At 40.0% G+C, this 22,500-nt stretch overlaps 2 protein-coding genes across 3 annotated transcripts in view; one reads left to right on the forward strand and one right to left on the reverse strand.

Moving 5' to 3' along the window:
• notum1b (notum, palmitoleoyl-protein carboxylesterase b) overlaps nucleotides 1-6,214 on the forward strand; it is a 12,604-nt gene extending 6,390 nt beyond the window's left edge. Inside the window, exons 8-11 of the mRNA XM_081357310.1 lie at nucleotides 413-510; nucleotides 2,585-2,732; nucleotides 3,058-3,105; nucleotides 3,483-6,214. Of these exons, the coding sequence (XP_081213436.1) occupies nucleotides 413-510; nucleotides 2,585-2,732; nucleotides 3,058-3,105; nucleotides 3,483-3,795 (607 nt within the window). The 3' untranslated portion in view covers nucleotides 3,796-6,214. The remainder of the gene's footprint in view (nucleotides 1-412; nucleotides 511-2,584; nucleotides 2,733-3,057; nucleotides 3,106-3,482) is intronic.
• Nucleotides 6,215-6,520: 306 nt separating this feature from the next.
• The window catches only part of tmc6b (transmembrane channel-like 6b), a 33,845-nt gene continuing 17,865 nt past the window's right edge, over nucleotides 6,521-22,500 (reverse strand). For both annotated transcript variants that reach the window (XM_081357287.1, XM_081357288.1), the window contains exons 9-21: nucleotides 21,879-22,060; nucleotides 18,138-18,282; nucleotides 17,422-17,577; nucleotides 15,596-15,780; nucleotides 11,352-11,442; nucleotides 10,455-10,552; nucleotides 10,254-10,349; nucleotides 10,087-10,162; nucleotides 9,456-9,589; nucleotides 8,898-9,074; nucleotides 7,811-7,889; nucleotides 7,623-7,718; nucleotides 6,521-6,909 (exon numbers count right to left, since the gene is read on the reverse strand). In XM_081357287.1, the coding sequence (XP_081213413.1) occupies nucleotides 6,892-6,909; nucleotides 7,623-7,718; nucleotides 7,811-7,889; nucleotides 8,898-9,074; nucleotides 9,456-9,589; nucleotides 10,087-10,162; nucleotides 10,254-10,349; nucleotides 10,455-10,552; nucleotides 11,352-11,442; nucleotides 15,596-15,780; nucleotides 17,422-17,577; nucleotides 18,138-18,282; nucleotides 21,879-22,060 (1,533 nt within the window). In that variant the 3' untranslated portion in view covers nucleotides 6,521-6,891. The remainder of the gene's footprint in view (nucleotides 6,910-7,622; nucleotides 7,719-7,810; nucleotides 7,890-8,897; nucleotides 9,075-9,455; nucleotides 9,590-10,086; nucleotides 10,163-10,253; nucleotides 10,350-10,454; nucleotides 10,553-11,351; nucleotides 11,443-15,595; nucleotides 15,781-17,421; nucleotides 17,578-18,137; nucleotides 18,283-21,878; nucleotides 22,061-22,500) is intronic.

The raw sequence follows: 22,500 nt of genomic DNA on the forward strand, positions 1-22,500 counted from the left end.
TCATATAATTTAGTATATTATAATTAAGACAATTTAGTAATGTCATTATTTACATTTTTGTCATATATATATATATATATATATATATATATATATATATATATATATATATATATATATATATATATAATTTTTTTTTTAATCTCACACTTCTAACTTTGTCATAGTTGACTTGTGTCAATTTCATCTTTTTGTCATAAAAGTATGTTATAATTATGACTCGGCATGTCAGAATTTGGACTTTTTACGTCTTAATTATGACAGTATGATTATTTAGATTTTTTAGAATCTCATAATTATGACTTAGTACTTTCAAGCATGATGTTTTTGTTTTCATGTGTCAGAGATGGGCTCCTGTGGTTGTTGTGTGACATGTGTGTGTGTGTGTGTGTGTGTGTGTGTGTGTGTGCAGGCTCTGGCACAGTGTGGTCCCGGATCTCTGCAGTCGAGCGCATCACGGCGAGGACTGGAACTGCTTCTTCGGCTATAAGGTTCATCCAACACTGAAGAGTACGTGAGTCCACAATGCCCTCTAGTGCCTGACACACACACACACACACACACACACACACACACACACACACACACACACACACACACACACACACACACACACACACACACACACACACACACACACACACACACACACACACACTGCAAAACCAGTGCTGTGTTTCAATATGCAAATGAGCCATCATCTAATTAAATATGCACTCATTTACATACATTTCCAGCACAGAAATCTGAACATTGGATAAAGCCAGTTTCCAAATTCTTGATTTTGTGGATATATTACAGGTTTTTACTGAGGGGATTTTGGATTTCTGTTTTTATCACTATATAATTCAGAAAATACTGTCAACAGACAGAACAAAAATTAATTTTCACCTTGTGCTTGTAAAATGTCCTATAAATCAGGTGAATAATATATGATCAAACTTAGACATTATAATACTATAATCAAAATGTAATAATGTAATAATAGAAAATAATTCAAAATATCAATTAGTAAATGACTTAAAATAGGCTGTTCCTATTTTTCTTTTAATAGGATGTTTATACCTCGCAATTCTGACTTTATAACACCCAATTGAGAGATAAAAAGTTGCAATTATATTTTAAAATGTTTAATTCTGTGGCGGAAACAAGCTTCAATAACAATCACATGACAACTAACTGAAATAAAATGAGTCCTAGTAAAATGACTAAAACTGAAATAAACATGAATAAAAGCTCTATAGAAATGTTTAAAAATAAAATAAAACAGCTGACAAAGGCATGTAACAAACTGACAAAAACTTAAGCTAAAATTACAATGAATGAAAATATACAAACTGCTTGAACTCTCTCTCTCTCTCTCTCTCTCTCTCTCTGTGTGTCTCTCGCCCCAATCTCTCTCTCTCTCTCTCTCTCTCTCGCCCCGCTCTCTCTCTCTCTGTGTCTCTCGCCCCGCTCTCTCTCTCTCTCTCGCCCCGATCTCAATTCAATTCAAATGAGCTTTATTGGCATGACTGTGTAAAATAGCACAATATTGCCAAAGCAATAGACATATACAAACATATACAAACATATACGTACATGTTGATACATAAAATTTAACAATAAAAAATAAATAAAACAATTAAAAATATATTTCAATATTATGCATAAATATATCACAATGAAAAAATAAAAATAAATAAAAATAAATATATAAGTACAGAGAGCAGTTTAAGGGAAGAGGGTTCAGCCCTTGTCCCTCATATGATGGCAGGAAGACACACACTGCGCTGCCAGGAGAACACACTCTTCTCTCTCTCCCAGAATATAAGACAGTTTGTCTATGGGGCTCGCATGTTGGAATTGATCTCTCTCTTTCTCTCTCTGTCTCTCGCCTCGCTCTCTCTCTCTATCTGTGTCTCTCGCCCCACTCTCTCTCTCTCTCTCTCTTTCTGTCTCTCGCCCCACTCTCTCACCCCACTCTCTCTCTCTCTCTGTGTCTCTCGCCCCGCTCTCTCTCTCTCTCTCTCTCTCTCTCGCCCCGATCTCTCTCTTTCTCTCTCTGTCTCTCGCCTCGCTCTCTCTCTCTATCTGTCTCTCGCCCCACTCTCTCTCTCTCTCTGTCTCTCGCCCCACTCTCTCACCCCACTCTCTCTCTGTGTCTGTGTCTCTCGCCCCACTCTCTCTCTCTCTCTGTGTCTGTGTCTCTCGCCCCGCTTTCTCTCTCTCTCTCTCTGTCTGTGTCTCTCGCCCTGCTCTCTCTATCTCTCTCTCTGTCTCTCGCCCCGCTCTCTCTCTCTCTCTCTCTCTCTCTCTCTGTGTCTCTCGCCCTGCTCTCTCTATCTCTCTCTCTGTCTCTCGCCCCTCTCTCTCTCTCTCTCTGTGTCTCTCGCCCTGCTCTCTCTCTCTCTGTCTGTCTCTTGCCCCGCTCTCTCTCTCTCTCTCTCTCTCTCTCTGTGTCTCTCGCCTCGCCCCGCTCTCTCTCTCTCTCTCTCTCTCTCTCTCTCTCTCACTGTGTGTCTGTGTCTCTCGCCTCGCCCCGCTCTCTCTCTCTCTCTCTCTCTCACTGTGTGTCTGTGTCTCTCGCCCCGCTCTCTCTCAGGCCCGGTGTTTGTGGTCCAGTGGCTGTTTGATGAAGCTCAGCTGATGGTTGATAATGTTCATCTGACGGGTCAGCCGGTCCAGGAGAACCAGTGGCGATACATCCAGAACCTGGGCCGCGAACTCAGAAACACTCTCAAGAGCCTCCCGTAAGGGTTCATCCTGTTTCTCCAACACTTTACAACAAGGTTCATTAATGTATTAACTCACATGAACTAACCATGAGCAATACATTTGTCACTGTATTTATTAATCTTTGTTAATGTTAATTAATGATAATCCAGCTGTTCATTGTGTTTTCATGTTAGTTCACAGTGCATTAACTAATACAACCTTTGATTTTAATAACGTATTAGTAAATGCTGAAATAATACTAAGTATTGTTCATTTGTTCATGTTAACTAATAGCGTTTCTCCTGTGTTTGGACCGTGTCACGCTGCTCTCTGATTGGCTCTTGACTGTTTGATTGACAGGGCCCTGTTTGCTCCCGCCTGTTTGTCCCACGAGATCATCACCAGGAAGTGAGTAACTATGCAGATCAACATGAACATCATCATACGCTAACACTTCACAATAAGGTCATTAGTTAACATAGGAATAAACTAAGAATAAACAATACTTCTACAGCATTGACTAATCTCAGTTAATATTCATTTCAGCATTTACTAATACGTTATTAAAACCAAATGTTGTATTTGTTAACGTTAGTTAATGCACCGTGAATTAACATGAACACACAATGAACAGCTGGATTTTTATTAACTAACATTAATAAATACTGTAACAAATGTTTAGTTCATGTTAGATACAGTAATACAGTAAACTAATGTTAACTAATGAACCTTATTATAAAGTTATTTACACGCTGCATTATGCACATCAACTCTTGTGTCTTCAGTTACTGGATGGACATCCATGTGAAAGGTACCTCGCTTCCCCGAGCGCTTCAGTGCTGGGACCGCAGCCTCCGTAACCACGGCAACGGGAGCATCACTCAGGCTCCGCCCAGGGGCTGTCCCGTGCACTTGATTGACAGCTGTCCGTGGCCCCACTGCAACCCCTCGTGTCCCAGGGTCAGAGAGCACCTGACGGGGCAGGAGATGAGCGTGGTCCAGTTCCTCACACACCTGGGCTTCGACGTGCAGCGCATGGCTCATCAGCAGGGCATGGAGCCCGACACACTCCTGGGCATGCTCAGTAACGGCACCTGACGCGCGGACCGACCAATCGGAGAGCCTCGGAACGTTTGAGGACGGGTCCCTTGTGTCATGTAATGGTGTTTGTGATCAGTTAGCGTGTGCTTTACTATAGACTGAAAGATGAGCAGTGGCAGAAATGAAGTTCTCCACTAAGAGGCGATGTTTGCCCCTGAAACTGATTTCTTGGGGCATTTTGACCTTTATAAAGGCAGCTTTTCTAACCTTTTTAAATGTAAGGGGACGCATACAATGTAGATTTATGGATACTGAAATATTGGGGAAAATTAAATTATACTTTAAATATGAAACTGAAACCACCTGTAGGTTTCTTAATCAGTGAGTCATTGATTCATTCACTCAACTGATTCATTCACTCAGCTGATTCATTCACTCAGCTGATTCATTCACTCAATTGATTCATTCAAAGCGGCTGAATCATTCATTCTTTCTTTATGAACGAGTCATTGAATCACTGACTCAACCGATTCAATTGAAAAATGCAGGATCATTCAGGAACAGCCTATTTTTAGGTAATTTATTAATTATATACCTTTGGATAAAGTATAAAATAGTGACGATCTTAAAAAGAGGACAAATGAGTGTAGGTGCACTGATAGTGTTTCATATGAAGCCTTTTCCCACCACATAAGAAAAAATATAAAAACATGCTTTGGTAAATCATAGTTATGACATACTGATAATTATGAGACAAAAGTCAAACAAAATTATGGCATACTAAATCGAAATTATGACTTAAAGGTCCCGTTTTTCGTGTGTTTTTGAAGCTTTGATTGTGTTTACAGTGTGCAATATAACATGTGTTCATGTTTCGTGTTTAAAAAACCAGTATTTTTCACACAATTCACTTTACTGTATACCGCTGTTTTCACTGTCCAGAGAACGGGCTGATGACTTCCTTGTGCTATGAAGTCCCTCCTTCAGAAATGCGTAATGAGTTCTGATTGTGCCAGCGGTTCCTGTGTTGTGATTGGACAGCAGCTTAGCGCACGTTGCCTGGAAAGGTCACGCCTCTTACCGTAACGTGGAGATGCATGCGCTCAGGGAAGGCCAAACAAAGGTGATGAAAATAACAGCGTCTCGACGACATGGCGACTAACACACTCTACAAACACAACTCTTCCTCTTCTCCGTGGAGCGCAACAAGACCACGCCCCCTTTTATTCCTGTGGGCGGAGCTGAGTCAAAAAACTGTTCTAGTGACGTCATTAAAGCAGGAAGTAGAGGGATGTAGTCGTGTAGTCCAAATCGGCCGTTCGATGTAGGCGACTTCTGTTAAATAAAATATCTCACTTGGCATTGAACTTTGAGCTTTATAATTTTACAGATATTATTTATACTCTAACAGCAACATTACACACTAACTAAAGTTTGAAACATGGGATCATGAAGAACGGGACCTTTAAAAAGTCAAAATTAGGATTTAAAAAGTTGAATAGAAATTTACTTAAGCCAATCATGAAATGAAAAAACAAAATGATGGCACATTAAATCGAAACTGACTTAAGACGAAATTATGACATGTTGAAATTGACATATTACGTCTTAATCATAACAAAAAGTAAAATAAATAAATAAATTCTTATTTTCTCAGATTTATGATTTACCAGAGCATGATGTTTCCCTTATGCGGTGTAAATGGGCTTCAGTAATCTAATGATGATCAGCTGTGATCCTGAACTGCAGAATCTGAAGGCTGTGTTCGGGACGGAGCCGTGTGTGTGTGTGTGTGTGTGATAGAACCATAATCTCCAGAATCAGCCGATGGTGATGAACTCTTCCTCAGAGGAGGATGATGATGATGATGAACGCTCAGAGTCTCTCGCTTCAGCCCATCATAATGAAGCACCACTTCTTTAACTTCGCAAACGAAAACTGGAAATCTGGATACCAAAATCAACAGAGACAGATGGACAGACACACACACCTCGTACACACACACACACACACACACACACACACACACACACGTTTCATATGAACATCTACACCTCTATAAACTAAAGCTGACTGGATGTATTTATTATCCAGAGAATCTCACAAAACCTGTCAAGAACATGTGCTTCAAATGTCAAAAAAAGAAACTAATTGTTGTGCAAAAAACATCACAATAATAATAATAAAACATAATGGTCCTAAAAAATAAGCTTTTAAGTATAAATACAGTATTACTTATATTTTTCTCTTTTGATTTGGGGTGACATATGTTCTTGACGTGTTTCCTGACGTTCACCCTTTATATTGTGATTTGCAGAATATGTTCAAACAGAAGACAAACTTAAGCTACATTGTTATTTATTTTATGTAAAACATATTTATGAGTGATTCTGAACAAAGTATTTTGTGTTAAGTGTACATACTTGTTGAATGTTGCCGTTTCATTTGCATGATTTCATAAAAAATATTAACAGTTATTATTGTGGCCAAAATGTTTTGTTAATATCAACTTATAGTTATTTATCTTAGATGTAGATTGATATCTATACATAAGAGAAATATTAATATACACACACACATATATATAAATGTGTATATATATATATATATATATATATATATATTTATTTATAAATAAACATGTAGAAATATACATATATAAATAAATACACATACATTATATATATATATATATATATATATATATATACACACACATAAAAATTTACTAGTTGTTTCAGACTGGCATAACAGAATCAAAACAATTAAGAAAGCAAAGTTTAATAATAATAAAAAAAATGTTTATTTAAAAATTGTTCACTAATATCACAGTACATAAAACGTAAAGTCCAGTTTCCGAGAGCGGCAGGGAAGAGGAACAGTGAATATTCATTATTTCCATGTTTCACAGTAAAAAGTGTCTCGATACTAAAGACGGCAAGAAACACCATCACCATATTAAGGGTCGTTCACAGATTCACTAGAAACCAGCAAACCCAGCAGTGTGAGCGCTCTGACCATCAGCTTTACTGGCGTCTGCTCTTCATCCTCATCTTCATCACGGCGTGTGTGAGAGACGAGCGTTCGGTCAGTGTGTGTGTGTGAGACGAGCGTTCGGTCAGTTCCTCCACATCAGCGTCTCCATCAAGAGTGTCAGGAGTAACTGGAGTCCTGAAAGCACACACACACACACACACACACACACACCAGCTCTGAAACACTCATGAACAACACGAGCGAACACTGACGTCTAGCAGTGAATCACACACAGTGCTTTCACTCGCTGTCATCACATTATAGATCAATCAGCTTCTACATATTCTCTTTTTAGTTTCATTTCGGCTGCATTTTCTGTCAGTTTGTCACATGCTTTAGTCATTCTGAATATTTTTTTTTACAGGTTAAATGTATTTAAGTTTTAGTTATTATTTGCAGTTGGTTGTTTATTATCTTGCTTGTTTGCTTACATTTCATTTCATTTTTATTTATTTATTGCAACATTCCATGATGCGTTTAAAATATTCATTATGTATTCACTTTTTTTATTTATTTAATTAAAAATCCCTCCAATTCATTATTTATATATTTAGCAGATACAAAAAAAAAATATATATATATATTATTTCAGTGTGTAATGTTTAGTTTTACTATTTTCATCTTATTCCTTTTATATCATGATTTCATTATATTTAATTAATGTTAAATCCCCACATATTTTAGTTTTTTTTTTTTTTACATATAGTTTTAAACATATATATAATAATAATAAACCGGACAGACTCATCACACAGTATTTAGCACTGAATCACTTTCACTTTAACCAAGGATTCATTTCAGCACATGATTCTGACTCAAATCATTTCAGTGATTCAGTGATTCAGTACCTCGCTGGCTCCTCGTACGCCGCGCGGTGAGACGACACGCTTGCGCTCATGGATGTCCTGCAGACGCGTGATCAGAAACTTCTTATCTCCGCCCTCCTGAATAAACAGGAACAGGAAGTGATGTCATGCTACGCCGCTGCATGCAGATGATTCAATCGTTACATAATCATTTGATTCTTTTGTCTCACATTCTCAATCTGTTCCTGAAGGAGTTCGATGATCTTCCGCTGACCGTCGACCACCTGACTGTGGAAGTAAATCACTATCCTACACAAACACACAAAACAATGGAGATCACTTTAAAGCGGTGGCTGATTATGATTTGACTTTTCTAACTTTAGTTAGTGTGTAATGTTGCTGTTTGAGCATAAACAACATCTGCAAAGTTACAACTCAAAGTTCAAAGCAAAGGGAGATATTTTCTTTTACAGAAATCGCTTTTTAAGGACTACAAATGAAATCCAAATTTTATATAAGCTGTGACGTAGTTAAATCTGTCTCTTTAAATGATGAGGTGCATGTCTCTTTAAATGATAATGAGGTGCATGTCTCTTTAAATGATAATGAGGTGCATGTCTGATAACGAGGTGCATGTCTCTTTAAATGATAATGTGGTGCATGTCTCTTTAAATGATGAGGTGCATGTCTCTTTAAATGATAACGAGGTGCATGTCTCTTTAAATGATAATGTGGTGCATGTCTCTTTAAATGATGAGGTGCATGTCTCTTTAAATGATAACGAGGTGCATGTCTCTTTAAATGATACCGAGGTGCATGTCTCTTTAAATGATAACGAGGTGCATGTCTCTTTAAATGATACCGAGGTGCATGTCTCTTTAAATGATAACGAGGTGCATGTCTCTTTAAATGATAATGAACAACTGCTCAAGACACATACAGTGATGCCTTGGTGGACAGTATTCAAATGGCTGAGGGCGGAAGTATGCTAAAACGGGGAATTTGCTAATACGGGAAATATGCTAATACGGGAAATATGCTAATACGGGACAGTCCGCAGTCGTGGACGGAGCATGAGCATTATGACATCACATTGCTCAGAAAATCCAAACGGCTTGATTTATCGAGAGTGTTCAGACTTTTTGAGGATTAAAAAAAAGGGAGTATTTTCTTCATTGTATGGTGGTTGTGTCATCATACTGCAACATTTATATGCGAGCACCATATAAAAGTGAATTTTGCAACCGATGAACCCTTTAAAAATTTAGTAGCCAAATTGTCCAGTGAGTGAAAAGTTGATTTGAAACGCAGACTCACAGGAAGATGGCGGCACACAGGAACAGGAAGAGTGGGTTTTCCACCAGGTACGCGTGAGCCGAGGCCAGCCAGGACAGATTGGGATTGTCCGCCGCCAGCTTCTGGACCCACAGCTTCCCGGCCTGGAACATGGTCTTCAGACCCCGAAACGGGCCGCACTCGGCCGACGGCTTCATCCTGGGACAGAAGCAGCGTGTGTGAGTACAGCACTATGGGTCTGCACGTAAAACTCCAATCATTTCAGTGCTGGGCAGCATGAGCAAAAATCCATATCATGGTACTTTTCAAAATGAAAAAAATATTTATCAAGTCAAGTCTTTTTCATTTATACAGCGCTTTTAACAATATAGATTGTCACACACACACACACACACACACACACACTCTTCTACCATGATGAATCACCATGCAAATCAGTTTCATCACTTTTCCATTTGCCCTCATGAGAAGCAGTACAGCAATGGTGAACACACTCACGTCCACATAGTGTAGGTCTCACACACACACACACTCACGTCCACATAGTGTAGGTCTAAGGTCTCACACACACACACTTACGTCCACATGGTGTAGGTCACACACACGGAGGCGCCCAGGAACGACGGGAAGCACAGGAGTGTGATGAAGATGGTGGTCATCTGAGAGGCACGCCACGGCTTCCCCGACGCCTGACAGTTCATCATCAGACTGACCTGCGACACACACACCACAATCACAGACAAGTCCGAATCATTCTCGTGAATCAGTTTGCAGATTATTCATACGAATCATTCTAGTGAATCAGTTCGCAAATGATTCATCCGATTCATTCAAGTGAATCAGTTCGAAAATGATTCTGAGGAATCATTCTTGAAAATAGATCAGCAAATGATTCCTCCAAATCATTCTAGTGAATTGGTTTGCAAATTATTCACCTGAATCATTCTAGTGAATTGGTTCACAAATGATTCCTCAAAATCATTCTAGTGAATCGGTTCGCAAACGAGTCATCCTATTCATTCTAGTGAATCGGCTGGCAAATGATTCATCAGAATCATTCTAGTGAATCGGATCGCAAATGATTCCTTAGAATCATTCTAGTGAATCGGTTCACAAATGATTCCTCATTGTTAAAAAAAATGTTCCTGCAGGTTATTTGTCTAAACAAACACAATAAATGATGTTGATGATTGTGAGCAGACAAACAAACCTTCTTCATGTAGAAGAGAAACAGCAGTTTAATAATCTGAACCACAGGCAGGAGAGGAGAGAACAACACGCCCAACCTACACACACACACACACACACACACAGGTGCTGTTATATCACATCACTGACCAACAATCACGTCACAGTCAGGTAATGATGGATGTTTACCAGGCCAGAGTTTGTCCATAGATGAGCTCCAGAACGTTCCTGGCGATATCAAACACGGGTTTCCTCTTCCTCTTCAGAGCTTTCTGAGAAAACAACCTGACAGAGAGAAACACACAACAGAAATGATTTCAGTCCAAGTACATTTTTTAATTATAAGCAACAACAATCCTGAGCTCATACTGTATATCATCAGCTGCTCACCTCCACAGAAACTCTCCAAAGAAAGTGTCCAGCAACATGAAGATGAAGTCCATCAGGAGGAAACGGTACAGTTCCTGACCGACGAAACTCTCCCAGCACTACAACAGCAAAACCACCGTCAAAACCATCATCAAAACCACCATCAAAACCATCATCAAAACCACCATCAACAAAACCTTCATCAAAACCACCATCAAAACCACCATCAAAACCACCATCAAAACCATCATCAAAACCACCGTCAAAACCACCATCAAAACCATCATCAAAACCACCGTCAAAACCACCATCAAAACCACCATCAAAATCATCAAAACCATCATCAAAACCACCAAACGGCATGACCAAAAAATTCTATCACGGTATTTTTAAAAATTATACCGGTTTCACGGTATATGGCAGTATTATTTTTTTCAGCATGACTGGGTGTTAAACACATTTTCTACTGACTGAGAGGAAATACTGCAGAAGATTGACTCAGAATGCCCTATTTTACTGTCATGAGTGAATATTGTAGAATTACAACACACTATTATTAATACAGGTTTGTAAGACCCCATAAAATTATGCTGTTCACAAAGAGGTCCAGCAGGAGGCGTGCGCTCATAAACGCATGAGAAACGCATGAGAAACGATCCCCATTCACATGGATCCGCGAAAACGACTAAAAACGCTGTATTTTGCTGCCAGGCCAGTAGATGGCGATGAAACACTATAGACCGAACACGTAATACGCATGTGCATGACATCATCGTCTTCAGAGATTCACGTTTTTGTTGTTTACATGGAGATTCATTTTCAAAACTTCAGGCACCAAATGAAATGAAATACACCATTGTCGTGTAAATGAAAAGTCAAAACACATAAAAAGTTTAACGTTTTTAGTTGAAACCTCACCTGTAAGCCCAGCTTCTCGGGTTCTGATGCCACGCGACCCAGCCAATGATGGCACAGCACTCCCAACACACTCACTTTCAACAACAGGTTCCTGCGACACACACCACACATGAGGAAATATAAGAAAAGCATTTAACAACACATGAAGTAAATCAGTTGCAACAGAAGCTTCCTGGTGAAAGCCCTTTCAAATCTCCATGTAGAAACTGTTTTATATAATAACAAGTTATAGACACACAGTAAGATTTGAGATTGTTAGTTTCCCTTTTTATAGAGTCTAAAGCTTTTATGTCATCACACTGCATAAACTTACTTGACTCCTCAATGCAAGTATTTTGAATACATAATTTCAAAGTTAATACAGGAGAGGGAGGAAAGAGGAAGGCACAGGGAAGGGAGGAGGGAGAAAGAAAGAAAGAAAGAAAGAAAACAGAACGCTCAGAAAACACTCAGAAAATGCACAGAAAACGCAACAGAAAACACTCAGAAAACGCAACAGAAAACACTCAGACAACGCACAGAAAATGCTCAGAAAACGCAACAGAAAAAGCACAGAAAATGCTCCGAAAACGCGCAGAAAACGCAACAGAAAACGCTCAGAAAACGCAACAGAAAACGCACAGAAAACGCACAGAAAATGCTCCGAAAACGCACAGAAAATGTAACAGAAAATATAACAGAAAACGCAACAGAAAATACTCAGAAAATGCAACAGAAAACGCAACAGAAAACGCAACAGAAAATACTCAGAAAACGCACAGAAAACGCAACAGAAAACGCACAGAAAATGCTCAGAAAATGCTCAGAAAACGCACAGAAAACGCAACAGAAAACGCTCAGAAAATGCAACAGAAAACGCAACAGAAAACGCTCAGAAAATGCAACAGAAAACGCAACAGAAAATACTCAGAAAACGCAACAGAAAACGCTCAGAAAACGCACAGAAAACGCTCAGAAAACGCAACAGAAAAGCTCAGAAAACGCAACAGAAAACGCTCAGCAAACGCACAGAAAACGCTCAGAAAACGCAACAGAAAACGCAACAGAAAACGCAACAGAAAACGCTCAGAAAACGCTCAGAAAACGCTCAGAAAACGCACAGAAAACGCACAGAAAACGCACAGAAAACACAACAGAAAACGCTCAGAAAACGCTCAGAAAACGCTCAGAAAACACAACAGAAAACGCACAGAAAACGCACAGAAAACACAACAGAAAACGCTCAGCAAACACAACAGAAAACGCTCAGAAAACGCTCAGAAAACACAACAGAAAACGCTCAGAAAACGCACAGAAAACACAACAGAAAACGCTCAGCAAACACAACAGAAAACGCTCAGAAAACGCTCAGAAAACGCTCAGAAAACGCTCAGAAAACGCACAGAAAACGCACAGAAAACGCACAGAAAACACAACAGAAAACGCTCAGCAAACACAACAGAAAACGCTCAGAAAACGCTCAGAAAACGCTCAGAAAACACAACAGAAAACGCTCAGAAAACGCTCAGAAAACGCAACAGAAAACACTCAGAAAACGCAACAGAAAACGCAACAGAAAACACTCAGAAAACGCAACAGAAAACGCAACAGAAAACGCAACAGAAAACGCAACAGAAAACGCTCAGCAAACGCAACAGAAAACGCTCAGAAAACGCAACAGAAAACGCTCAGAAAACGCAACAGAAAACGCTCAGAAAACACTCAGCAAACGCAACAGAAAACGCAACAGAAAACGCAACAGAAAACGCAACAGAAAACGCTCAGAAAACACTCAGCAAACGAACGAAAAAAGCTCAACGCTCAGCAAACGCAACAGAAAACGCAACAGAAAACACTCAGAAAACGCAACAGAAAACGCAACAGAAAACACTCAGAAAACGCAACAGAAAACACTCAGAAAACGCAACAGAAAACACTCAGAAAACGCAACAGAAAACGCAACAGAAAACGCTCAGAAAACGCAACAGAAAACGCAACAGAAAACGCAACAGAAAACGCAACAGAAAACACTCAGAAAACGCAACAGAAAACGCAACAGAAAACACTCAGAAAACGCTCAGAAAACGCAACAGAAAACGCAACAGAAAACACTCAGAAAACGCAACAGAAAACGCAACAGAAAACGCACAGAAAACGCAACAGAAAACGCTCAGAAAACGCAACAGAAAACGCTCAGAAAACGCAACAGAAAACGCAACAGAAAACACTCAGAAAACGCAACAGAAAACGCAACAGAAAACGCTCAGCAAACGCAACAGAAAACGCTCAGAAAACGCTCAGAAAACGCACAGAAAACGCACAGAAAACGCAACAGAAAACGCAACAGCAAACGCTCAGAAAACGCACAGAAAACGCTCAGAAAACGCTCAGAAAACACAACAGAAAACGCTCAGAAAACACTCAGCAAACGAACGAAAAAAGCTCAACGCACAGAAAACACTCAGAAAACGCTCAGAAAACGCTCAGAAAACGCTCAGAAAACGCTCAGAAAACGCTCAGAAAACGCTCAGAAAACGCTCAGAAAACGCTCAGAAAACACAACAGAAAACGCTCAGCAAACACAACAGAAAACGCTCAGAAAACGCTCAGAAAACGCTCAGAAAACGCTCAGAAAACGCTCAGAAAACGCTCAGAAAACACAACAGAAAACGCTCAGAAAACGCAACAGAAAACGCAACAGAAAACGCAACAGAAAACACTCAGAAAACGCAACAGAAAACGCAACAGAAAACACTCAGAAAACGCAACAGAAAACGCAACAGAAAACGCAACAGAAAACGCTCAGCAAACGCAACAGAAAACGCTCAGAAAACGCAACAGAAAACGCTCAGAAAACGCAACAGAAAACGCTCAGAAAACACTCAGCAAACGAACGAAAAAAGCTCAACGCTCAGCAAATGCAACAGAAAACGCAACAGAAAACACTCAGAAAACGCAACAGAAAACGCAACAGAAAACGCAACAGAAAACACTCAGAAAACGCAACAGAAAACGCTCAGAAAACGCAACAGAAAACGCAACAGAAAACGCAACAGAAAACGCTCAGAAAACACTCAGCAAACGAACGAAAAAAGCTCAACGCTCAGCAAACGCAACAGAAAACGCAACAGAAAACACTCAGAAAACGCAACAGAAAACACTCAGAAAACGCAACAGAAAACACTCAGAAAACGCAACAGAAAACACTCAGAAAACGCAACAGAAAACGCAACAGAAAACGCTCAGAAAACGCAACAGAAAACGCAACAGAAAACGCAACAGAAAACGCAACAGAAAACACTCAGAAAACGCAACAGAAAACGCTCAGAAAACGCAACAGAAAACGCAACAGAAAACGCAACAGAAAACGCAACAGAAAACGCAACAGAAAACACTCAGAAAACGCAACAGAAAACGCAACAGAAAACACTCAGAAAACGCAACAGAAAACGCAACAGAAAACGCACAGAAAACGCAACAGAAAACGCTCAGAAAACGCAACAGAAAACGCTCAGAAAACGCAACAGAAAACGCAACAGAAAACGCAACAGAAAACACTCAGAAAACGCAACAGAAAACGCAACAGAAAACGCTCAGCAAACGCAACAGAAAACGCTCAGAAAACGCTCAGAAAACGCTCAGAAAACGCTCAGAAAACGCACAGAAAACGCACAGAAAACGCACAGAAAACGCAACAGAAAACGCAACAGAAAACGCAACAGCAAACACTCAGAAAACGCACAGAAAACGCTCAGAAAACACAACAGAAAACGCTCAGAAAACACTCAGCAAACGAACGAAAAAAGCTCAACGCACAGAAAACGCTCAGAAAACGCTCAGAAAACACTCAGAAAACACTCAGAAAACACTCAGAAAACGCTCAGAAAACGCTCAGAAAACGCACAGAAAACGCACAGAAAACGCAACAGAAAACGCAACAGAAAACGCAACAGAAAACGCAACAGCAAACGCTCAGAAAACGCTCAGAAAACGCACAGAAAACGCACAGAAAACGCTCAGAAAACACAACAGAAAACGCTCAGAAAACAATCAGCAAACGAACGAAAAAAGCTCAACGCACAGAAAACGCTCAGAAAACGCTCAGAAAACGCTCGATCCCCTCTCCGCCCGAGTCGTGAGTGTGGGACTAGAAGGAGGTTATGGTCACTTGATCTTACGCTTCTGGGAGGGGTATAGGAATGCTTTGGGAAGGTCAGAGTGAAAGTGTGTGTTGAAGTGTGTGTTGAGCTCAGTGGTAACTCTACCTGCTGATGGAGACGTAGTTGAGCACGCTGGGAGAATCGTACTCCTCCATCCAGGCCACGGCGTTGAAGAATCCCGGCAGGATCAGATTAATGCAGGACACGAGAACGGGAACGGCCAGCAGACTCGCCTCCTTCAGCATCACACCGTCAGACGAGCTCGCTCGAGTGCGAGATTCAACGTGATTCTGCAGTTACAAACACAATTCAAATGTCCTTAATAAATGGTCACTTCTGTACGATAGAAATGCAACAGCCGCTGTAATTTCTTGAAAAAGAAACATGAAAAACTCGAGGCTTTAAACTTTTATTTAGAAACATATTTTTATTTATATTTAGAAACACATTCTTGTGTGTTGGCGTAGATTTACAAATGAGTTACGTTAGAAATCGTGTGATGAATCATAAATGATAAACCTAAACACAGCGCATGCAGAGTCTGAGTTTGACGTAATCTGTACGCATGTAAATAACGGAAGCGTCGAGCTTCTCTGTGGGGAAACTGCGCATATATATTTAACTGACTCGCAGCCTTTGTGTGTGTGTGTGTGGGACGCGCCACTTCTGGGGTTTCGCCGGTTACTCAACACCAGTAAACTGCAATCGAGGATATTTTAATATCGAGTACTGGACTTTAATTGAGGAACTGTTGAATAAAAAGTGCATGTGTGTGTGTATTTGGTACCTTTTGCATGTGTGTGTGTGTGTATGTGTATGTGTGTGTATCTGGTACCTTGTGCATGTGTGTATGTATCTGGTACCTTGTGCATGTGTGTATGTATCTGGTACCTTGTGCATGTGTGTGTGTGTGTGTGTGTGTGTGTGTATCTGGTACCTTGTGCATGTGTGTGTGTGTGTGTGTGTGTATCTGGTACCTTGTGCATGTGTGTGTGTGTGTATCTGGTACCTTGTGCATGTGTGTGTGTGTGTGTGTGTGTGTGTGTGTGTGTGTGTGTGTGTATGTGTGTATCTGGTACCTTGTGCGTGTGTGTGTGTGTGTGTGTGTGTGTATGTGTGTATCTGGTACCTTGTGCATGTGTGTGTGTGTGTGTGTGTGTGTGTGTGTGTGTGTATGTGTGTGTGTATCTGGTACCTTGTGCATGTGTGTGTGTGTGTGTGTGTGTGTGTGTGTGTGTGTGTGTGTGTGTATGTGTGTATCTGGTACCTTGTGCGTGTGTGTGTGTGTGTGTGTGTGTGTGTGTGTATGTGTGTATCTGGTACCTTGTGCATGTGTGTGTGTGTGTGTGTGTGTGTGTGTGTGTGTGTGTGTATGTGTGTATCTGGTACCTTGTGCATGTGTGTGTGTGTGTGTGTGTGTGTGTGTGTGTGTGTGTGTGTGTGTGTGTATGTGTGTATCTGGTACCTTGTGCATGTGTGTGTGTGTGTGTGTGTGTGTGTGTATGTGTGTATCTGGTACCTTGTGCGTGTGTGTGTGTGTGTGTGTGTGTGTGTGTGTGTGTATGTGTGTATCTGGTACCTTGTGCATGTGTGTGTGTGTGTGTGTGTGTGTGTGTGTGTGTGTGTGTGTGTGTGTATCTGGTACCTTGTGCATGTGTGTGTGTGTGTGTGTGTGTGTGTGTGTGTGTGTGTGTGTGTGTGTGTGTGTATCTGGTACCTTGTGCATGTGTGTGTGTGTGTGTGTGTGTGTGTGTGTGTGTGTATCTGGTACCTTGTGCGTGTGTGTGTGTGTGTGTGTGTGTGTGTGTGTGTGTGTGTGTGTGTATCTGGTACCTTGTGCATGTGTGTGTGTGTGTGTGTGTGTGTGTGTGTGTGTGTGTGTGTATCTGGTACCTTGTGCGTGTGTGTGTGTGTGTGTGTGTATCTGGTACCTTGTGCATGTGTTCAGAGAAGTAGAAGACGGCCAGAACACACGCTAACGTACTTCCCAAACACATGAGCCACGCCAGCATGTGGATGAAGACCCGGAACAAACGCTGGAGAGCGGAGAACTTCAGCTCCTCACGGTTGACTTCTGCCACCAGCTCCTACACACACACACACACACACACACACACACACACACACACACACACACACACACACACACACACACACACACACACACAGATAAGTCAAGTCTCCTTCATTTATACAGCGCTTTAACAATAGAGTTTCACAGCAGCTTTACAGTGATAACAGGAGATTACAGTAACAGAGAGTGTTTGGGCTTTACAGCAGATCTAGAATAAAGTTATTGTCCAGATAAAGTTAGTTTTGATTGATTCACTTCCGTTGCAGAGATCATTAGTTATTAACTTTTTTTTTTATCTCTGCACAAGTTTTAAAATCGCAAACCTTTGTAAAAGCTGACGGCGCACATGTGTATCACATGTTTAGTCTATAGATATGTGCATTTGAATATATGTGTGCGCAGGCGTGTGTCTTTCTTTACACATTTACTTCAACAAATGACTCGTCTGATAATAAATTGCTAGATAACAGAGCTGAAGTGTGCCATATGTGTGTGTGTGTGTGTGTGTGTGTGTGTGTGTGTGTGTGTGTGTGTGTATGTGGTGTGTGTGTGTGTGTGTGTATGTGTTCTGACCTTGAGCTGTGTGCCGATGTTCGCTCGCTGGAGTCTGACGGAGCTTTTCTTGCTGACTTTAAAGTCCCACGAGCTGAACACCTTTATGGCCAACAGGCCTTTAGATTTATCGATGCGGAAACTCTGACCGAAGGACTTGGACATGCTGGAAAACACACGCACGGACAATCAGTGTGGGCGAACTCAGAGACGATTACTGTATTACTGTAAACACTGTATTACTGTAAACACTGTATTACTGTAAACATAACCTGATTTTAATTGTCATTCAGGAATGTAAAAACATTTGCATTTACACACACTACAGCCAAAAGTTTAGAATGATTAAGATTTTTTAAATGTTTTTAATAAAAGAAGTCTCTTCTGCTCACTAAGGATTAATTTAATCAAAAATACAGTAAAAACTTTGAAATATTATTATAATGTAAATCATCTGTTCTCTATGTGAATATACAGTAAAGTGTAATTTATTCCTGTGATCAAAGCTGAATGTTCTGCATCATTACTCCAGTCTTCAGTGTCACATGATCCTTCAGAAATCACTCTAATATGAGGATCTGATGATCAATTATTATTATGAATTATTTTTGGAGCTCAATTATTAATATTGATTCTTATTTGAAGTTGAAAATAGTTATAAAGGAGTTTTTGTTGCTTTATATTTTAGTGTAAACCATGACTGAAGACTGGAGTAATGATGATGAACATTCAGCTTTGATCACAGGAATAAATGACACTTTACTGTATATTCACATAGAAAACAGATGATTTACACTGGAATAATGTCACTTTTTTTTACTGTATTTTTGATTAAATAAATTAATCCTTAGTGAACATTAAATCATAATTATTCCAAACTTATGTCTGTTAGTGTATATTTACATTGCGTTAATGCATTTGACACACATTCTACTGTACAGTTCATGTAAAGTGTACAATTCACTTTAAAAAAGTTTAAGTCTTTGCAGTGTTTATTGTAAATGATTTATAGGTGCACATCATCATTATAGTTTTAATAATGTTGAATCAGAATATGTTCCTCTTGCAGCATCTCTTCTCTTCTCTGATGACGAGGGCGGGGCAACCTGTCACTCACATGAGATCAGCCAATAGACCCTTTTACAGTTGGTAAACATGGTGACGTGTTTGTGTGGGCGGGGCTTAGCTGGAGGCAGAAAGATCCCTCTGGCCGCTTCACTAACATTAGTTTGCCAGTTTTGTTAGCTTGTTTTTTAACAATGACTGGAGAAAATCCAATTTTATCTTAATGTGCAAGGTCACTCACTGTCCAGGGCCGCGATTGTTATTTGCACAAGTTAATTTTAACGGACGGAACCAGATGACCGTACACGCTCAGTCAATGGACATTCTGACAGGATTAACGTTAATGCTACCTCCGGTTGAGTGGCCTGACTTCTACACCTACCCGATAGAGAAACCGAGGGTAAAGAGAAACTGAGGGCATATATATATATATATATTTAGATGCCTATAACTATGTGCTGAATGGCCATGTAAAGACTTGTGTGGTACGATCCGCAGTTCTGCCTAGCCAGCGCCAAGAAGATGACAATGTAAAGAGTGGCACTATGGTGCAATTTTAATGATATGAATATTTTCTAGAAAAAAAAAAATTCCAGATACAGCATACTCATTTTTCAGCGATTCTTGCACTCAACAACACAACAAGATGACATTTAATAATAAAAATAATAATTTAAGCTCCTTATTATGTAGCCGAATCTGTGCTGGTTTGTATTGGCCGCCTCCAGTTTTCCATTTGTTTTGCCTCCAGCTAGCGCCGTGACGTAACTGTGACGTCGGCGCAAAAGGGGTCTATAGCAAACCACAACCATCCAACCAGCCAATCAACTCCACACAGACACAATCAAGCCCCGCCCACATTTGTTCTTGTTCCAGACTGGTTTCACTCGAATATACAGCACTATAGGGCAGTGGCGTAGCCACGAGGGGGCCTGGGTGGGCCTAGGCCCCCTCATTTATATGTCCGGCCCCCTCAGATTTCTGATGGCTTAAAATAAATTAATAAAAATAAGAAATTATTGAACTAACTAATAGATTGACCAATCAAAATACTGCGCGGTAAAATGCGGCTGTTTTCAAACTTGATTTGACTTGTTGTGCATAACCTACGCTGTCATCTTCGCGTGAGAGTTCATGCGGTGAATGGCAGCGTTGTGCAAAGTACAATATTACGCACGAAAAGATGAGCGAGAAGGAGAAAAGCCATCTACATCTGAGTTTGCTTCAGCTTACTACAAGACGACAGCGAGTGAAGCGGCTAGGAGACAGAAACGTATATTTCATCACAGGAATAGCGGTGAGACTTCGACTCAGATCGGCACAATAATGCGCAATGACTTGTTTGCAATTGATGAACCGCCTTCACAACCAGTGATGACCACATTTCCTGTATAGCCTATATCTGTTGTATATGAAGAGTTTGGTTTTAAAACGCGATAAATTCATTATGATTAATTTTGAGTAATAATGTGTTTTCTTTACCAAGAGAGTGGAAAGATTAAAACCACTATTTTTTGTTTCAAACTTTCACATAGCATATTTAGGTTATAATAACATAATTTCAAATCCATATTTTGATTTTCAAATATTTATTATAAAAAAGGATTAGTTTCCCCCCAAAATGCAATAAATTCATGACACTTTTTCCCCAAAATGCAATTAATCCATTGAATCAATATAAAAGTTATTTTTCATATTTTAACTGTTGAAATACACAACAAAGTAAGTTGATCCACATATGACAGCCTCTGAACTTGGTCAATACTAATTATATAACTTACAGGCACTGGACTAAAAATAGCCGACATTAAAATCACCATCGCTAAGAAATACCTCCTGAACTTTTTTTTACGGCGATCAGCTGTAAAATGGCTTGGTCCTGCTCGGTTTTCGTTGACTTTGAGTAAAACAATTGAAAGTTTTTCAAAAGATCCCCTGGGGTTAAAGTGTCAGCGTGACAGAAGTTTGACGCTGTCGTGTGAGAACAAGCAACAGTCGAGATTTTTCCTCCTCCCTCAGTCATCTTCTTAATCTCCTCAAATAGCCTAAATGATTAGATTTCAATGGCTCACGTTTCTTCCCCACCACAGGGTCACCAATGCCGTCAAAATGATTATTATTAATATTTTTTATTTTTTTTTTGTGGATCACAAAGTAGAAGGAAAACTAGGATGCCGGGTTTATTCAAAGCGCCGCCGTTGCGGTTTACAAAGCGTGGAATGGTGCGCTGACTGCGCGGATATCGCATTTTACGTAAAATTAAAAATGGACTTTTCAACACCGACCAGATAGCCTACAATACAGATTTTTGGGGGAACTAAAAAAAATATATATAGCCTACATATTTAACGTTTATCGCGTTTTGGAACCAAACTCTTATTTGCGGAGTAAGATGACATCATTGACACTTTTTATAATCGCCCTTGTAGGCCTACTTCATGTAAAAGTTAATAATCGCCGAGCTATGTCGTAGGCTGCTATAGCCTAGGCTATATATATATATATATAGGCTATAATGTGTATATATATAGCCTACTGTAGGCTATATTAGTTGCCCCCTCATTTTAAGTTGGGCCCCCCCAAAAATAAAATTCTGGCTACGCCCCTGCTATAGGGAAGACCAGCGCAACTTCCGTTTCATGCCGACTTGTTCTCCTGAATTGAAATGTAAACGTGATGTTGTCAGGAGAGACTCACGTGTAGACGAGGATGATGCAGGTGATGAAGAACGCAGCGCCGATGGTGAAGAAGTAAACCAGAGGCATGTTATAGGACAGTCCACACGACGTCCCGTTGATAGACTTAGAGCAACTGTGTTTCGGTTGTAGTGTTTGATGACTGTAGTATCCGTAATACAGCAGAGAGTCTGAGAAATAACCCTGACACACACACACACACACACACACACACACACACACACACACACACACACACACACACACACACACACACACACACACACACACACACACACACACACACCATAAAGCCTCGCACTTGCAGCAATAAGGCACTTTTAGGCAAATTGCCTTCATATATTTCAAATCTCTTAACTTATACAAATATTTCTTGTACTGGATCTCTATCACAAATTCTGGAACGATCTGCAAAAAATCTGCAACATGGCCTTTATCAAAGACGTCAAGTTAAGACATTTTGAATAAAGAATATCCAGATGAGACCAAAATAAAATACAAAAATAAATAGAGTCAATTTTGATTTCATGCAAACTTTTCATGACCTGATTTATAAATCAATCTGAATTGTGGTCAATTCGAATTACTATTTTAATTATTTATTTATTTTAAGTTATTATAAG

The sequence above is a fragment of the Scardinius erythrophthalmus genome, assembly GCF_964197995.2.
Source record: "Scardinius erythrophthalmus genome assembly, chromosome: 25".
Taxonomy (NCBI): Eukaryota; Metazoa; Chordata; class Actinopteri; order Cypriniformes; family Leuciscidae; genus Scardinius; species Scardinius erythrophthalmus.